Consider the following 17,435-nt stretch of genomic DNA (forward strand, 5'->3'; position numbering starts at 1 on the left):
TAAACCCTCCAGAAGACAAATGTCATCAAACACCATAATCAAAAGTTGCATCAATCAATTGAGACTTAACTCTTTATAAAAATCAGCAGCGCTTCAACATGCCACAGCCACTTCAAATGAGTTCTTACGAAGCAATCAAACTTACATAAAATGTCAAATGTCTACAGAAAAACGAATTCAAATGAATCCTGAAAATATCATAATAAACAGCTCTAACATGGATGGCAAGCAATTTGTCAGACGATCACCACAGTCAAATGCTAGTCAAGTGAATAAAATCTGGAATTAGTTTCAATGTAGCAATGACAGTAAGCTACAGTCAGTACTAACAGGAGTTTCTGTATAGAAACAACATAGAGCACTAAACAAAAAGCACTATGAAAAAGAAAATTAGAAACCAGCTGGGAGTTGGCCCTGACTTTTCATAAATAAAACTTTAAGCTCATTCTATATTAATTTTTAGAAACACAAAGTATTGCTGAAGTATAAGGAGTATGTTTTGTATAACCAAGGACAAGAGACATAGGCTTTAGGTACACACAAGTTACTCTATTGCAGCTGTAGGTTGCCTTGCTGATTTCTACCGCTTCCTGCATCAAAACTAGCAATCACACAAGGCAAATAAATTCAGGGAGGCAAAACTAAAATAAACCTCAAATTCCTTAACCCCCTCAACCTGTTGCAGGAAATGTCACTACTACATTGACTCAGTGAGCAGAATCCTGCAGCTACACAGTCACGTAAGGGACAGGCAGCGTCCAATGCAAGGGAAGAGGTGAGAACACTGCTTGGGATGGGGAGAGCATGACCATCTCTTTCAACAGCCTGGAACTCTAGTTCTTATTTACCTGTAGTGAAAGGATACCCATAGCATTAGGAAAAAAACCACAGCAAAATAAGAAATACTTCTAAGATATCTGTAATAGCTCTGAACCGCTGGATTACGAAAGAGATTTTTATGCTTATTCTACTATGTTGCACTTCCTGCAATGAGTGAGTTTATTTTGTAATACTTTAAAATCCTTCAATAAAATGTATGTGAAGCTCTTGTTATTCTGAGGGTGTACACTCCCTCCAGGGAAAGTGGTTTTAAATTAAATTTAGTTATTTCATAAAGTTTTTTTTAAACCTCTCTTTCCAATTTTCAAGTTTATTAACATCTGTAAATTGTAGAGTCTGTGAAAAGAGCAAACTGGGTCAGTCTTGGAAGACCCGTTGAAAGTATGATGGTAACACGGATGCAATGAAAAGTTTGCCATATGGTCTCTACACTACTTGCAGCTGCACAAATATTTTACGAAAAACTTGCCTTTACCGCTGCCTAATCTAAGCAGTTATTAAAAAAAAAAAAAAAAAAAGTCAAACCATTTTAATGAGAACATATAACTATCCTTGTTGTAACAGCTCTAATCACAGTTGAAGGGACTCTTGATCATAGAGGATGGACTAAGGGCTGGGAAAAAACCCAACAGGGTAGACAATGATAGAGGGGTGACTATGGCTGGTAAGGTAAAGGGAGCAGAGACACAAATTATTAAGGACAGATGTTACACTTGAAGCCAGGGGAGCAATACTGTGCATCAGTACAACGAGATATGGAAGCACAGGGAAGATCAACTAGTGACTGGAGCAGGGGGATTCAGTCCGAGAAGCAGTGACAACAGATGACAGCACTCTGGCATTTCGCAGCTGCTGAGTGCTAGCCTTCTTAGTCTTAAAGACGCTCATCTAATGCAGCTTGTGTGAAATTTTACAGACAGATTTGGCAATACCCACTTAGGCCTCTCACCACTGGAAATAAAGAAGCTGAAAAAGGCAGGGTAAGTATCTAGCCTTCAAAACAAATATAAAACCAGTGTCTAAATGAAGAAAATGCTAAGAAGCCCAAAGGAAGAAAAAATTCTGCAAACCTAACTACATCAAATAAGTTTAGAGTGAATTGTTAATTACTTCCAGTGTTGGTTTCTCCTACATGAGCAAAATGTACCAAGAACTTCTTACAAGGAGGAAGTAATATAATATGGCTATCAATTTATTTTTTTTTCACATAGACACACACGTTCCTCCCTATACCCATCTCTAACTTTACATTTATTATTCTTGAAATAATTATGTCATGATTTATCAAGATGCTATGAGATTTCTTAAAGCATTATCCCTTTGCACAGACCACACATAGAAAAACAAATGTGGAATAATATTATCAAAAAGAGGAAAACAAAAAAATAATTATGCACACTAAGCAAAACACAATGCTTTGCATCTCTGAGACCACAGTGTTAAGATTGATTTCACAAGGAAAACACTCTTCTTGTTTAGGCTTCCAACTTTAAGTTCTGTGAAAATGTTCAGAACCTGAACACTGGCATCTACGTTTTAAATAACATTTATAAACTTATATAGTTTCACTTATTTAGTGCAAGCTATTTGAAGTTTTCACTGCTTGGGTATTGAATGATATGGGAGTAACTGGTTACCAGAATGCAGAACTGACTACCTTTTCCTTGGTTCATTTGAAGCAGAGTGCTGTTGGCAATAATGGAGGAATTGCTGTATTAATCTCAGGGGCTCACAACAAAAGAAATTATTTTTTTGATAGATACACATGATTTAAATCAGAAAACACCTAACATGAAAAAATGTCTAGGTAAACCAAAAATTAACAAGAGAACACAGTCTCTCACATTGCCAAAATCCTTTTTGCTCTGTCACCTGTGCATTGATCTGAAACTTTACCTCAGTATGAACGTACAGGTAGTACAAAACCAGACCTACTTCAGCCTCAGCAAACAAAGCAACTAAAAGTGCTACACAGAGAGTATCTCTGCAAGTCTCACTAATGGAACCAAAAGTTCATATTCTGGGATCTGGCTTTCAAAAGCCAGAAACGACTATCATTTTCCATCAGAAAGAGATGTGCTGGTAACCTGAGTGTTCTGTCGGCCAGTCTCATAAGAAGAATCTTCAATTACCCATTCAGTCAGAGAATGAAAACACTCGGTAGAGTGCTACTGAAAGTCCATTAGCTCTCTTTCTTCTATATATGTAACCGTGCAACTGGTTGGGTACAAATTTTTGTTATTTTAGAGGTTGTCTTTAACACCAACCTTGCTATTTCTTCTCGGTGAGCAGTCCAGTCACGAATGTAATCCTCCTGTTCCTTTATTCTGTGCTTGAATGTATTGCTACTTTGAACTGCTGTCCCAGTGCTCTGCAGTCGCGTGGTTTTCAGGGCTGGAGAGGTACGTAGACGGGTATGTTTAGGGGAATTACGGTTTGATCCGAATTCATCTTCTGAGGTGGAAGCATAATCTGTAGGAAAGCGCCTCCATCTTGCACTTACTAAATTAGTTTAATTATTAAAAAAGAAATATTATTGCATCTTTAATAAGAACAAGCATTTCAGTAACATCACAAAAATACACAGCTATTCATTATCAATCCCCAGATACCTCACAAAAGGTTTATTTACTACATCTTAAAAAGAAAGCTACAAAATTTGTGTTAAATAAAAATATTAATAAAAACATAAACCGGATGCTCTTTGTATAATGATGAGTGAAATAAGACATAAAAGCCAGTAATTGTATGAGAGCTCAAGCAAACTGTATTACAAAACAAGGGCCCAATTCATTAACATTTAAGTATATAGTCAGACGGCACTTTTTCTGCAGATTTTTTTCCCAAGTTTCATTCAAGTTTTACGTGACACAAAAAAAAAAAAAAAGAAGAGATGTGAAGGAAGGACGGAGCTGGCACCAAGCCTGGAATGCATGCTTACATAAGGAAAGCATAAAAATCCTAGATGATGCATTATGTATTTAGTTCGGGAAAAAATACGTTAAAATTAATACTGTGTTACAAAAATCAGCAGCACATCTACAAAAACAGCAGCCTCAGAGCAAAAAGCACATATTCATATATTCTCACATGTAGCACGTAAAGCATATACAGCCATGTTGCTGAAGACAGCCTGAGGTATAGGAGAAATGAAACTAAGTAGGAGGCTCTCATCCCCCTATGAACAACCAAACTCTAGAAAATACATTACAGATACGCTCTCCTGAAACATTCCCAGCAGGAAGAGATAATCACTAAGTGTGAAGGAATGCTCATTATGAAAACCTGCTAAATTTGTGCAGGGGATTTAGTCCCCTAAACTCATGGACATTCATGAGGCTCTGTAATTACTGCAGAAATTTTAAGTGTGTGATCACCACTTGGTAATTTAAAATAATACATTCAAGTAAAGTATTTAATTTTTTTAGTAGAAAAAAAATGCAAGAACTAATTAATGATTTCTCCTGAAACACTGAAAAAAATTTACAAATGAAGTATCAATATGAATGTAAAAAATAATGAAAGTAATTTTTAGTTGAGAAAAGATTTGTGTAATGCTCTCAAAGATTACAGTATGTAGAATATGACATTGGTGTATAAGCTTACATCCCTTCCCTCACAATAATGCATTTTTAATCACTGAAAACAAAAATGTGCTTGTGTAATTTTTTCCAGGTTTAAATGTGGGCTTCAAATATTTTTTTTTTAGGTTCTAACTTTATTGAAGCAAATCAAAACGTCTCTCCAGTCACTTACTGTTCTCTTTTTAGAGGTTTCAAACTTGTTTTGATCTTAGGGAAGTAGAACATAAGCAGAAAAAGCACATTTCCCCACCAACAGCATGCAAGCAATGTGTGACTGACGTCCAAATAGCTTTATGAGTTGGGCCCACATTTTATCATCAATTTTTGTTTAAATTCTTTGTCCCAGTTCAAATTATATGCATCAAAATAAATAAAAAAATTATCTTAAAATCTCTCAAATGAGTTAGTCCAGCAACTCAGCACTGTACAATGAGCATATGTAATCATATATTTAAAAACTAAAAACTGAATGAGAAGTGAAATATCAGAAACAGATTTGATTTCTAGTACTCTACCACTGTAAGTTTCAACATCAGGATCTGGGTCTGGGAGAAGCTTGGATTTCTCTGTGTACAAAATAGTGTTTTATCATGTTAATTCGTATTAAAACATTCAGATTAGAAGCATTTGTTGAAATAAAATAGACTGATGAGATTAGTCTTAGGTCCTCTTTTCCACTCACACTTTTTAGGAAAAGATTCTTACATTATACATTCAATCAAAAATACTGGATTTTGTAAAAGCTTAAACATTTCAGAGATACTAACTGAAATGACATCAATAATAACTGTCTACACAGTACCATAAAACCCCTCTATATTTTTAAAGACCATTAAATATTAAGGGCTTAATATATTGTTTATATTATCAGTGGGTTTCTCATTAATATGAGGAAAAAGTTATTGTAGGATTAACAGTAAGAATCTCTGTTGTATGATTCATGACAAGTAATATCCAAGCATGTTTCGTATTAAGCTAGCTGTACATTTGCACATTTTCAATACTGTTTATAAATTATGCAAATTGTCATTGTAGTTTATGTAGATTTCAGAAAGCTTTGTGCAATTAATTATCTCTGCCACCAAAGACTGTGAATATCAGTACCGGTAACTAGAAAATCCTCCAAAATACTGGCTGAAATAATCAGCAGATAAACCTAAATCGGTGACTACTCTGCGAGTGTAATGGGTTGACAACACCTTAAACTGGTAAGTGTCATCATTTGGACACCATAATCTCACTTTATGTCACATAATCTCAGATCACTTAAGATCTGAGGACAGACTTCATTAATTATATGCCTTATAAATTAAATCTACTCTCATTGATACATTTCCTTCTCAAGGTTCACCCATTTCAGAGATCCTGAAATTTGGTGCTCAGTAGTGTGACAATACTAAAGTGCAGTTAATAAGGGTTGCTGCGTTTTGGTGGTTTTTTCCAGAGATACCTCAACAGCTTTGATCACCCTGTCTTGCTAGTTATTTGCAATGACAGCTAGGTCAGCAAGCCGGCAGAGCTGCTGAATACAACGGATCGTTCAAGGTCTCTCTGTTCTGACTCAATGCTTAATTTTACAGTTGCAGTTTAGCACTTTTGCAGTAGGTCTGGTCCTGTTCATTTTCCAAATACTTATCTCCTTCTGTAACATCATCTTCAATTTTCCTCCACAATTGTGAAAAAAGGTCTCCAGTCTCCTCTGTTTTTATTGATGACACTTTACTCTTTGATGATTCAATGCCTTGATTAAATCTTTCATTGCTTGTACTACAAAATTACTAATTCTGCTTCACAGTGTTGCCAGTTATCAAGCCTCCCACCACAGAAACACTCTAGTAATTACTTTAATGTTGGTAATTTTCATCCAAGATGTTCCATTTATCTCCTTGCCCTTTCATTTAAAGGTAAGCAAAATTTAACAGTATCTTGAAATTATGGACTTGCTAATCATTCTGAAAATTTTAGTGCTATTATGTTGCAATTCATCCCCATGAAGTACAAGACAATAAAAAAAAGACAGTCACTACATCTTTTTTTGCCCCCTTTTTACAGGCATGTATATGTGAACATCCAAAATGATCGGGGAAATGCGGTGATAATTTTCTCTTTGGTAGACTGGATTTAAGAAACAAGATTTTGCTGCCAATGTTTAGTGATCTACAGTGCGGTAAGGTTAACTAAACCTTGATGAGAAGACCCATGGAACATTTTCAACACTTCAATAGCAGCCAGTCTTCTGGTAAAAGAAAAAAAAACAAAACCCCAAACCAAACTCTGTATTGGTAATGGTCATTAATTTTCCAGTCATTCTAGTCCAGGGACGGAAGAAAATGTATGGCTGTTAAGCCTTCATTAAACGTGCCTGAAGTAAAACACATTCAAAGAGTTGAGGCACTTTTGTCAGGCACTTCATTAGTAATTTCACAAGCGCTACAAGTGAATTGTTGACTTTTCTAGAAACAAAATTAAATTCAGAAATTATATGCTTTGGATCTGAAAGCTTCTGCTACGTTCCATTTTTATACACTGCACAGGAGTAACACATTTCTATTCAAAGATGTTTTAAATACCTTTAAGGATAAAATAATAAATAATATCATTAATAACTTGATATGTTGGGTAGTTATTAGCATGATTTCATAAAATGCTAATGGAAAAATGGCAATGTACTGAGTAGTGGCCTATATATAATAGGAGATATAGACAGATTTATATATGCACACACTTTTATATATACACTAGAAGATTATACAATTTTTAAAGCAATTTAGATTTACCTGAAGTATACTCTACGTATTCCAGTAAAAAAAAAAATGCAATAAGCTTACTGATACAGACAAAATCTGGAATTCCAAATCCTAAATAGTAGTAATAATTTTCTTTACTTACATAGTAACAAGACTTGGTTGATAATATTATTAAGCTATGATTTTGTTTTGAAAATACCTGTTTTATTAATTGCTTTCAGATTTTTGCCTTTACATCGATACAGGCTTCTCCCTGGTTTTGATACATACACTGATAAAAGCTTTTTTTATGACAGAAGCAATTTCTAATGTAGATTTTTCTAACAATGGTCTTTTTTAAAATCCCTAGCTTATTATGTTAGATTAGCTTATGAGAGGATGGCATTTTTTCTTTCTTGAAAACAGGGTATTTTATACAAGCTACAGTAAACTCTGACTGTATAATGCAGGTAAATGAAACGACCATTAAACAGAGATGACCGTGACAGACTAGTTGACTTGAGAAGAGAAAGATATCCAGCACCCCTGCACAGAAGCAACAAACCACTTCAGTGCAGCAACATGGGGCAAGTTTAGGAAACATGCAATAGTTCACATGGACACAAAGCTCAAAATGCATATATAGTTTTGTGCAAAACACAAAAAGTAATGAAGTGACAAATAACCTGGGGTTTACCTTTTCAGAAACCAGCAATATCATGATGTGAACTAATGTTAATTATTAAAGTAAAAATATAGAAGCAGTCTTAATTGATACTCTTCCTTGACCCAATGTTGCCACCTTTCAGGCTGCACACATCAGTTTAAAACTTTGATTAAAATTGAAGACATGCTACTTTTCCAATGATATTTTACAAGGCAAGACTGATTTTTTTATTTGAAGTTTTACCTTTTATTTGTATCTTTGGAGACACCTGTCATACTATCAAACATACTCAAGTTTATAGTTCAGTGAACACCTCATTTGTATCCCTCAGAAATTTCTATTCAGCTAAATATATGACACAGCCAAAAGATACCTGTCTGGGAAAGAATCTAAGAATGCTAAGAATCCTAAGAAGGTATACTTATGATATAGAAGCAACAGAAGAGCAGTAGGACTGGACTGTGAGAGATTTAAGTATCACAGATGTCTATATCAACTCTGAATGGGAGACAGTACAGGAGAATATATAATCTTAGTACAACATACAGTACTGGATGCTATTCTATTATTTTTTTTTATTTTTTTTTTTTAGATTGTGGATTGGCTTCAAATAAGGTCAAGCTGGTAACACGACAGTTCAAAAAGCAACACAGACATCAATTTTAAATATTCAGTCTACACGAAAGTTCACTTATTTAGAATTACCACATTGTAATTCTGGTTGATTTACTATTGCTGCTGGAAAAAACTATCAGCCTTTTTCACTGCTTGCATTTAAAAGTGTTGTGTTATGTTACACTTCTAACAGATTAGGTTAAAATTAATCAATTGTATGGATTTTTCCCTCCATACATAGGAAAATAGTATATGAAGGAACTACCACACAAAAGATGATCAACATGATTTGGAAATCATGAAGAAATCATAAATTGTCATGATTTAGCACAGAGAATAGAAACCATTCCACTGCAAGGCAAACATTTTAATACAAATTACTTAACTTTATGATATTTAATTAGGTAGTTTGTGTTTAATTTTTCCATTTTTTACTTCATTGTTATTATTCTTACCAAATCTCATTTTTGTAGTTCTGGAAGCTAATCTTAAATTATAATTACCCTACAGAGGGCTCAGGGTATTCCTTGGGGCACACCTGCTGTTCAGCATATTTAAGCCTACCTTACAAATCAATATCGTATCTTCTATGTAGTAAAAAGTGCTGCTGACCTTCTGGACTTCCACTATGACTTGAGCAAAGAGATCTCTGCTCTGTTTCTGTACTAATGCAAATCAGTGCTGTCACATCTGAATGCTTCAATGCAATTCTCTGTTATTGGTTTTAAATTAAAAAAAATATCCAGTGTTAATGCATTACAATTTCTTGTCTATATGATTTCAAGTGAGAAACATCCACAAGCCCTGCGCCAAGGAAGCCTCTTACTCCTAAAGGAAAGACTGCATCAACTAAAACTCAAGAAATGCTTCATAAGAGCAGGTACTTAAAAAAAAAAAAAATCCTCATATTAAAAACATCTAGTACTGTATAAAATTAGTTCAAATAACATCACATACCTGAGGGAGAATTGTGAGCTGAAGCCAAAGATTTGGATTTTGAATCTGAAAGTCGAGAAATGCTATTGGCTCGAGTTCTAGCAGAAACTTTACTATCTCCTGCTGATGTTAATCTTGCACCACTTCTGATAATAGCTTCTGGGGTACGAGATGGGGCAGTGCTTCTAGTTATTGTTGCTTCAGAATCACTACGTGCTGATAAGGAGCCAAGTCGAGTTCTGCGAGGTTGAGCAAGTAAGTCTATTCTGGAAATACTTCTCCTCCCTGATGGAGGTTTTGACGTAGAACTTGTAGTGGACACTTCCGAAGCCACTGAAGCCTTATCGGCATCAGCAAGCTCACTATCTGAGGCTTCACCAAGCCGTGCTCTGCGCAAGAGAGAAGTTCTTGTAGGCCGAGGTCTTGGAAGAGTGGTAGATTTACTAGATTGCCCAAGTGCAACAGGAGAGGTTTTTGATTTAGCTGACTTGCCTTCCATCTTGGAATGTAAAAGTTCATCTGCTGAGGCAAAAGGAACTCTTCCATGTGATTTACCAGAGTAGGTTTCCTGGTCAGATGATAAGATATCAGAAATGGCAGAATGAGGTACACTGGATGTTTGGTCATCATCCGTCAAATCTACTGATGGTTGTCTCATTCTTCCACTGGACTGCACAGTTTTGCGAGCATCAGCTCTAGACCCACCATCTGAAGATCGACTTTTAGTCTTCTTTTCCATTTTTTCTCTGGCACTTGTTGCAGAAGATTTTAGAACATCCTTTGAAGGGGAACCAGAGGAACATCTATCTTTATATAAGGTTGTAAAGCTTTTCCGCTTCTGCGTGGATTTTCTTTCACTGTCACCAGTAACGAGACTGATTGTGCTGGCTGTATCTACATCTGATTCTGGTGATATGGAATTATCTCTGTTATAGCTAGGAGTCTCAGGACCTTCATCAGTTTTATTTTCTTCACGCAATTTAGCTTCAAGGAAAGCCATTACAGCTTCTGTGTCTTTTAAAATGAGTGTTGTATCTAGACTGGAATCAGTGTCCATTGAGTCACTTCTGTCACGTATCCTGTTCGCAGACACCAAAGGGGCAGCAGATCCACTTTGTTTATTAATGTGAGGAATAAGTTCTATAGGTATATTTGTGCTAGGCTTATCTATAGTAAAGCTACCTTGCCTCACCAATGGTTTTGAAGATTCCTTTTTTTCTCCCCCAGATACTTTAGGACTTTGTCCTTTAATAGTTTCCTCATTTTTTCTTCTTTTTCCCTCACTGTGCGCCAACTTCATTTCTGCTTTATCTGTAACATGTCCAGGAGCTTTGTCTTGATTATCCAACATTTTGGGTGACACAGCAATGTCCTCCCTCCCTTTCTCAGCCTGGTTTGCAGCAGATTTTGTAGAGGAGAATTTGGAGGGTGTCCAGTGCCCTTGCTCCTTTCTTTCTTGTTGTTGAATTTTTGCTAAAGCTTGTTTCACCACTGAAGTTTCTCTGCCAGTTTCAACCCTCTCTTTACTGGAAGAGCTGGGGAAAGAGAAAACTTTGTCTACAGTAGCTTTGGGCGAAAGACCATTCACTGTTCTGCTTGACTTAGCTGTACTTCTGCTGTCAGTGTCCGAAGCACGAGGTGGCGTTTCTTTCTCCTGAAGTTCCGTGTCTTGCTTTTCACCAATTTCTGATCTCTGATGAGATGCAGTTTTTGCTTTTGAGCTTTCATTCACTTTCTCCTCTTTGGGAAGCTGTGGAAGTGTCCTCCTCTTTCGCTCACCTTGGCTGGTCATAGAAGCAGCCGAACCAGTGCTTCTAATGGAAATAGCAGACTCACTGATGTCCACGTCTAAAAATGAAAAGGAGAAAAACGGATTTGAGAAGTCATTCAATAGCAAGGTAAATAGAATCATTAAGTTCTTAAGACTGCATAAGACTAATATAACAACATAAAACAGAACTGAAAAAAAAGTAACTAGTCCATCCCTCTGTTCTATGGCAGGATCAATTATACTTAGACAAATGTATGTCTAAAACCATGTAACGAGTTCCTAAAAATCTCGATTGATGGAGATTTGACTATCCTATAAGCTGTTTGGGTAGACAACTCTTAAAATAATTTTCTTATTCTTTAACATGAGCTGGACTTTCTCCAATTTAGCCCATTACTTCTTGTCCTATTCTCATTAGGCATCATTTCCTCTTTACAGGAAAGAGTGGAAACAGTCCACTTATTACAGACTGGAAACAGTGAATTACATTAACTACCTCTAAACTATAATAAGTAAGTTGTACATAACTAGCTGTACTATTTCATTGCACACTGTTGCAATACATTTTGTAATAAAACCCCAACAAACCCAAATGCTAACATAATTTAGAATGGGTATTGCCTGATTAAACAGATCACATATATCAAAAAAGTACTTCTGTGTTACCAGAAGTAGAATGTTGAGTGTCATACAAAAGACTAGTTCACTCTATGCAATCACAAGTGCTGATGAGCAAGTGTCTATGAAAGCAATGTCTCAAATGTTGCAATGGAATTACTGCAATGAGCCATTTCTGGTTTATCACAGAGACATCACCATGACAGAAAGTCACCTTCCAAATCAGCGTACTGCAGGGAAAGGGAAGGAGTCATTTCAGAAGGCAGGTAAGAGTGCAAAGACAGAACAATCAACATCCTTTCCTCCTGCTCTGCTACGGACAGGCAGAATTTCTTCCCAACATGGTGACTGAACAATCACCTGTTTGTGTGGCATCTTGGGCTACCACCTTGCTGACACTCTGTGACTGTATACTGGGGAAGGGAACACTTCATGAACATTTGTGTTGTTCTTCAGAGGGTCTACGGTATTTTTTCCTGCTTCATTGTAATTTCAGTATATATATTTCATAACATGGGCTAGGATTGCTCTCATATAAAAAAAAAAGTTTTCATAGATAGCAGAATTTGAGCTTCAAAGATATGCTCTCCCTGAAATCAAACTCTTTTAGCCAGCTGTGTATACTGGGACCGTATATGCGAACGTAAAGTTTTTAAGTTCTCAGAGTACGTTAAAATAGCTACATAGCAAATCACTGTGATATCAGTATACTATTACAGCAAGGAGTGGAAAGCTGGAAAGCAAGTCTTACATTCCCAAATACATTCAGCACCAGATCTCAAAGCTACTGGATGGAGTACCATCTCCCTCCTTCCTCCCTACCTGCCTGTCCCACAGCTCAAGCTCTTGTCTCACCAAGGGGGTACAGCCACCCCCTGTGAGCCTCCCCCCAAAGAAGCGGTTGCAGTGTTGGGAGATACGTTCAGCAGTATCGAAAAGCCCTACTCATGAAGAAAGAACATACTATGGCTCAGAGAGCATAAAGAATGTTTTTAACCCAAACAAGGCACTGTAGTATAGAGATACATAGAAAACATATAAAAAGCATCGAAAGAATGCAGTAATACTGCTAGAGCACTGTCATTGAATTCTTAGTGGATACAGAATGTTCTTTGAGCAGCAAAATACAGCGGTGCCATGAACTGTTGCCAGGAATAATTGATGCTGAATACCCCCATTTTAGAAATCAAACTTTATTTTTCCAGTGATGACTGTTCCCTCCTTGCCCGTTTAACAAACGTAGCAGTTCTGCTGTCAGAAACAAACCTTTATTACTCAGAGATAATACACATTGCTCTCCTGAGTTGTTCTAACTTTGTATATTTGGACAGAAAAATAATTCTTTTTGCAAGTTCATTTCCCAGTTGTTGCAATACAATGTGACACACTAACATGCACATCTCTCAATTCACTTTTCACCACAGGAGGTCTATAAACAACTGCTCTGCATACCCTGTTGGGATCTTACTATCAAGGCTTTCCACCAGCATCAGCTGTTCCAGGAATATAAACTGGAGTACCGCCTCCCTCTCTGTAAGAATTCTCTAAGCACTTAAATGAACATCTACAACCACGCTGTATGTACACAATTGTACATTTGTACAACTGTACATACCTGTTGCTTTCTGAGCTCCTCACAGTCTTTCTTTTCCCTTTGCACAGTGTCACACCTTTGATAAAGAATGCAAAATGACTCACACCTTTTTTTTGTATAATCTGTGTTAAGACACTCATTGAGAAGCAGGAGGTATCTCTGAAACCTGAGCAAATTTTTCTAATTCGTGGACTATTTTGCTTGGAAATTATAAAAAAAATGGGAGGTTCAATGAAAATCAATATGATTGCTATCTGTGAAGATTTGACTTCTCTCAAACACACCTACCAGATCAAATTTTTTATACACATTTAGGCATGTAACTTGCTCCTTGGTAAATTTCAAGCAGTCTTTAGTAGAAAAAAAGGTGTGGAGTTGTTCAGCACTGTCTTTGGCTATACATGTTATGTAAAGTTTAACTACTAAGAATTCTAAAGAAAATGCAGGCATCTAACCCAACAAGACAGATTTTGTGAATTGGTCTTTGGACATATGTATCAAACTGTATTTTACATTACAGCTTTGCTGCTTGAATGCTTTCTGGGTTTCTCCTTAAGTATTTTAGAATTCTTGCAGTATTGGCATGTGCTACACAGTAGTTGCTTCACTTAAATTGTGAAGTTCTTATAATGGTTAAAGAAGTGTTAACCTCTCCAAAGATCCTAGTTAGTGTCCCATCTGAAAGTGACAATTTAAAACAATACCAAAACCAAAGACCATCCCTCATTAACCACCCAAAGGATCAGTCTCAAGAGCTATGTTTTTATGTGTCCTACATGTACACCTGATCCTTCCAAGTCATGCATAATTTGCTCTTGATTTCCGTTATTCTATGTACAAGGTATACCAGATAATTTATTTTTTCCCCTTTCCATCTTCTTTGAATTTTAGTATCCAGTGCAAAATTCAACTGCTATGAGGTGTGGAAAAGCTACTGTAGAAGCAGCAGTTAACTGGTAAGAATTCTTCCGTTCATTAATACAGAAGTTTGCATTACGTAACATCAAAATAAAAGTTTCTTTGTAAACTTTCCCAAAAAAGAAAATAGGACTATGAAGGTGGAATGTATTTTATTGCTTGCTTCAATAAAGGGACTCACCTTCTATGATTTTAAGATCATGAAAACTTATTTCAGAAAGCAAAATGTCAGAAAAATAACTCTACCTGATGAAACAATTAAACATGCTTACATATACTTTCATCTGCTGAATATAAACCTGAATAGAAATTCAGTTACTATTCCATACATCACAGCAGCTTCATTTTGGAAGAAATTCCCAATATTTCAGTTTGACCTTTTTTATTTTTTAAAGTAGTCAAATTATTTATTCAACTTCAGAATTAAAAGTCACGTTCTTTCTCTTCCTTTCACTGTGCCAGAATAATACACAGAATTAAAAGCTAACTCTTTTGTGAGGAAGCTAACTGGCTTTTTATCCAGTAAAGAATAAATTGTACAGGTAAGACCTCTATAAAGAACATAGAAAGTATCTGAATTAATTTATTAGTTTTATCTGAAATCTGAGGGTAGTAAAGTAAATCTATTGCAAATCCACTTAGGAAATGCATATATTATTTACAACTACGTTAAGGTGGTGTAGGAGAAAGAGAGGGTATATGAAAGAAAAAAAAAATGTATTTATCATCTATGGGAGTCAAGATTGAGCAGTTCAGACAATGGTTCAGTTCATCTAACTTAGGCCAGGAACAAAGAGAGTTATCTAAACTTAGCAAGCACCTTAAAATTTGGGCAGAAAAATACGGACAACATAATTACTGTGGGTTTTGCCCTCTTTTTTTGTTTTTCTTTTATATGTCATGTGCAATAGATGAACACTTTAGAGAAATCTCTGTCACTGGTCTGAAGACCGAAGAAGGTGGTGAGGGAAAAAAAACAAAAGAACTTGGTAATAGCCATTTTTTTTTCTGCAGTAGGCTTGAAAGCTGAACAGAGGGCTGGGACCAGGTTTGCAGTCTAAGCAGGGTACAAACCACATGGTTCTGCTCTGAAAGCAGGAAAGACCTGGTTTTAATCAGCTGAAAATGAAGTCTTCTCAGAAACTAACTTATAGGTCAAAGATGTAGCTTGCTCTGAAATTGTAACAGACACGGATTCTTGAAAATCTGAAGAAAGCCAGCAGCTATAACAAAAAAGTAGAGAACACACATTACACTTGTGAATGTAACTACGGGGAAAAAAAAGAAGTAAAACCCCCAAACAAGAAACCCCCCTATAAAAAACACTCAAAACTACAGAAAGAAATATTATTCTACTCACCACCATCTAACAAGAGGTTACTGGACATGTTCTGTAGATGGCAGTACATCTTCAGAAGTACTGTGCACAGAAAAGCATTTCTACCGCTAAACCACATTTTTTCCCCTAACCTTTTAAACTTTTTTTTGATGCTGAAACATTCAAAGTCAGCTGCAATAAGAGGAAATGCTGGAATTGCAGGACAAAAACATATCTGAAGTAGTAGAGTGACAAAGAGTTACTTCTTAATGACTAAACAGCACATCACCTTCAGAACAGGAAGCATTCATTAACATGACATCCCTTCATAGCTACCAGGCAATTTTGAAATTGAGAGCTACATTCACTCCACCTCAATACACATGTATCAGCATAAAAATTACTCTAGAGTTCTGTGTTAAATCATCATCTCTAAGGTGAAACAGAGGAAGAAAACAGCAGAGAAGTAAAGTACGGTAAGCAACTTCTTTACAGTCAAGAGTGTAGATCTTGAAGAACAAACCATTTCAAAGAAGAAATGTGAATAGTTTAACTGAGGACAGGCATAGCCTGAACATCAGGCACTCAAAAGAAAGGGAGGTAAAGTTGTTCATTACTCAGGAGAAGATTTCTATGGCTTTCAAGAAACATGGACAGTCTTATGTTTACAAGATAAGGAAGTATGCTATGCTTCAGCTGAATAACAACTGCATAACGAAGTCTCAGGTTGGACTATTTAACAACCAATCCATTACAGTCCAATTTGGGGCCAGCACTGAGAAAGATGTAAGGAAAGGAACCTACTATGCAGGCCAACCCAAACTGCATTCAAGTGAAACTTTCTTTAATTTTAAACAGTTTTTGTATTTTTTCTTTTAGTAACATTCACTTTAACATTGGCATTCTTCTGCCACGCCAAACACTACTGTTGAGCTTATTTTTATGCTGTTTCTTCTCAATGAGACAAAAAAATTTCAGATGAAGATGAGGTACTAACAGTAAGAAAGCTACTTATGTAGGTACATAATCACTCTTTTCATAGTTTCTTCAGCAGAAATTATGACAAGACCAGCTTTTAATACCGTTTTCTAATGGAGCAGGCACGGATGACTCCAATCTGATGTCATCTTGGTCATGACGTGTGTGATTAGCAGCCAAACTGGCCCACTGTGATACCCAACGTTTACTTCCAGGGGCAGTAGAACCTTCCTAAGGAAGAAAGGAAGAAGAAGAAAAATTACAATTGTTTGATAAATAGCATATCCTCTTTGTAGTTTTTTCCTGAATATGTATGTCAGACAGTATTTTCCTGGAGGAAGTTGAGAAAGTTCACCTCAATAAAGTTACCAGCTCTGGAATAGCAAACAAACAAGCGAACAAAAAAAACCTATATAGCTGCAGAGTTGGTACAGAATAAAGAACGTTTTCTAGTGCGGTGAACTTGTAAGCATCAGAACCTATATAAAACATATTAGAACATATGCTAGTTTTGAAACTGGGTTATTTTAGTCCTCAGCTCCGAAGAGCAGGAAAAAAACACATGGTGTAGAGGGAGTGTGTGTTCAAAAATTAAAAACATGCTTCAGGAAGACACGAAAGTGGAATTTTACCAGTTTAAAAGACCCTCTTGTCAGATGAAAGATTTTATTTCCTTCATTACAGAAAGACTATCTTAAGGACTGAAAGAGTAAGATAAGCTATGATGGAAAGGAAAGGAAGATCAGAGTATTTGTCTGGCCTAAAATAAAAGGAGCAAAGATTAGTTTTAAACCATCCTACTGACTAACAGCGAAGTCAATATAATCAGTGTCTGACCTTTTTTTTGCAGGTGACCTAGAAAGGAAATTT

At 36.2% G+C, this 17,435-nt stretch overlaps 1 protein-coding gene across 7 annotated transcripts in view; it reads right to left on the bottom strand.

Annotated features, from left to right (window-relative positions):
- Nucleotides 1–17,435, bottom strand: part of CEP170 (centrosomal protein 170) — a 94,706-nt gene that overhangs the window by 14,476 nt on the left and 62,795 nt on the right. For 6 of the 7 annotated variants that reach the window (XM_040598207.1, XM_040598203.1, XM_040598205.1 and 3 more), the window contains 3 exons: nt 16,670–16,796; nt 9,390–11,216; nt 3,108–3,342 (listed from right to left, as the gene is read on the bottom strand). In XM_040598207.1, the coding sequence (XP_040454141.1) occupies nt 3,108–3,342; nt 9,390–11,216; nt 16,670–16,796 (2,189 nt within the window). The remainder of the gene's footprint in view (nt 1–3,107; nt 3,343–9,389; nt 11,217–16,669; nt 16,797–17,435) is intronic. The other variant, XM_040598206.1, reaches the window with a different exon arrangement.

This window comes from Falco naumanni, chromosome 6, assembly GCF_017639655.2.
Source record: "Falco naumanni isolate bFalNau1 chromosome 6, bFalNau1.pat, whole genome shotgun sequence".
In the NCBI taxonomy this organism is placed as follows: domain Eukaryota; kingdom Metazoa; phylum Chordata; class Aves; order Falconiformes; family Falconidae; genus Falco; species Falco naumanni.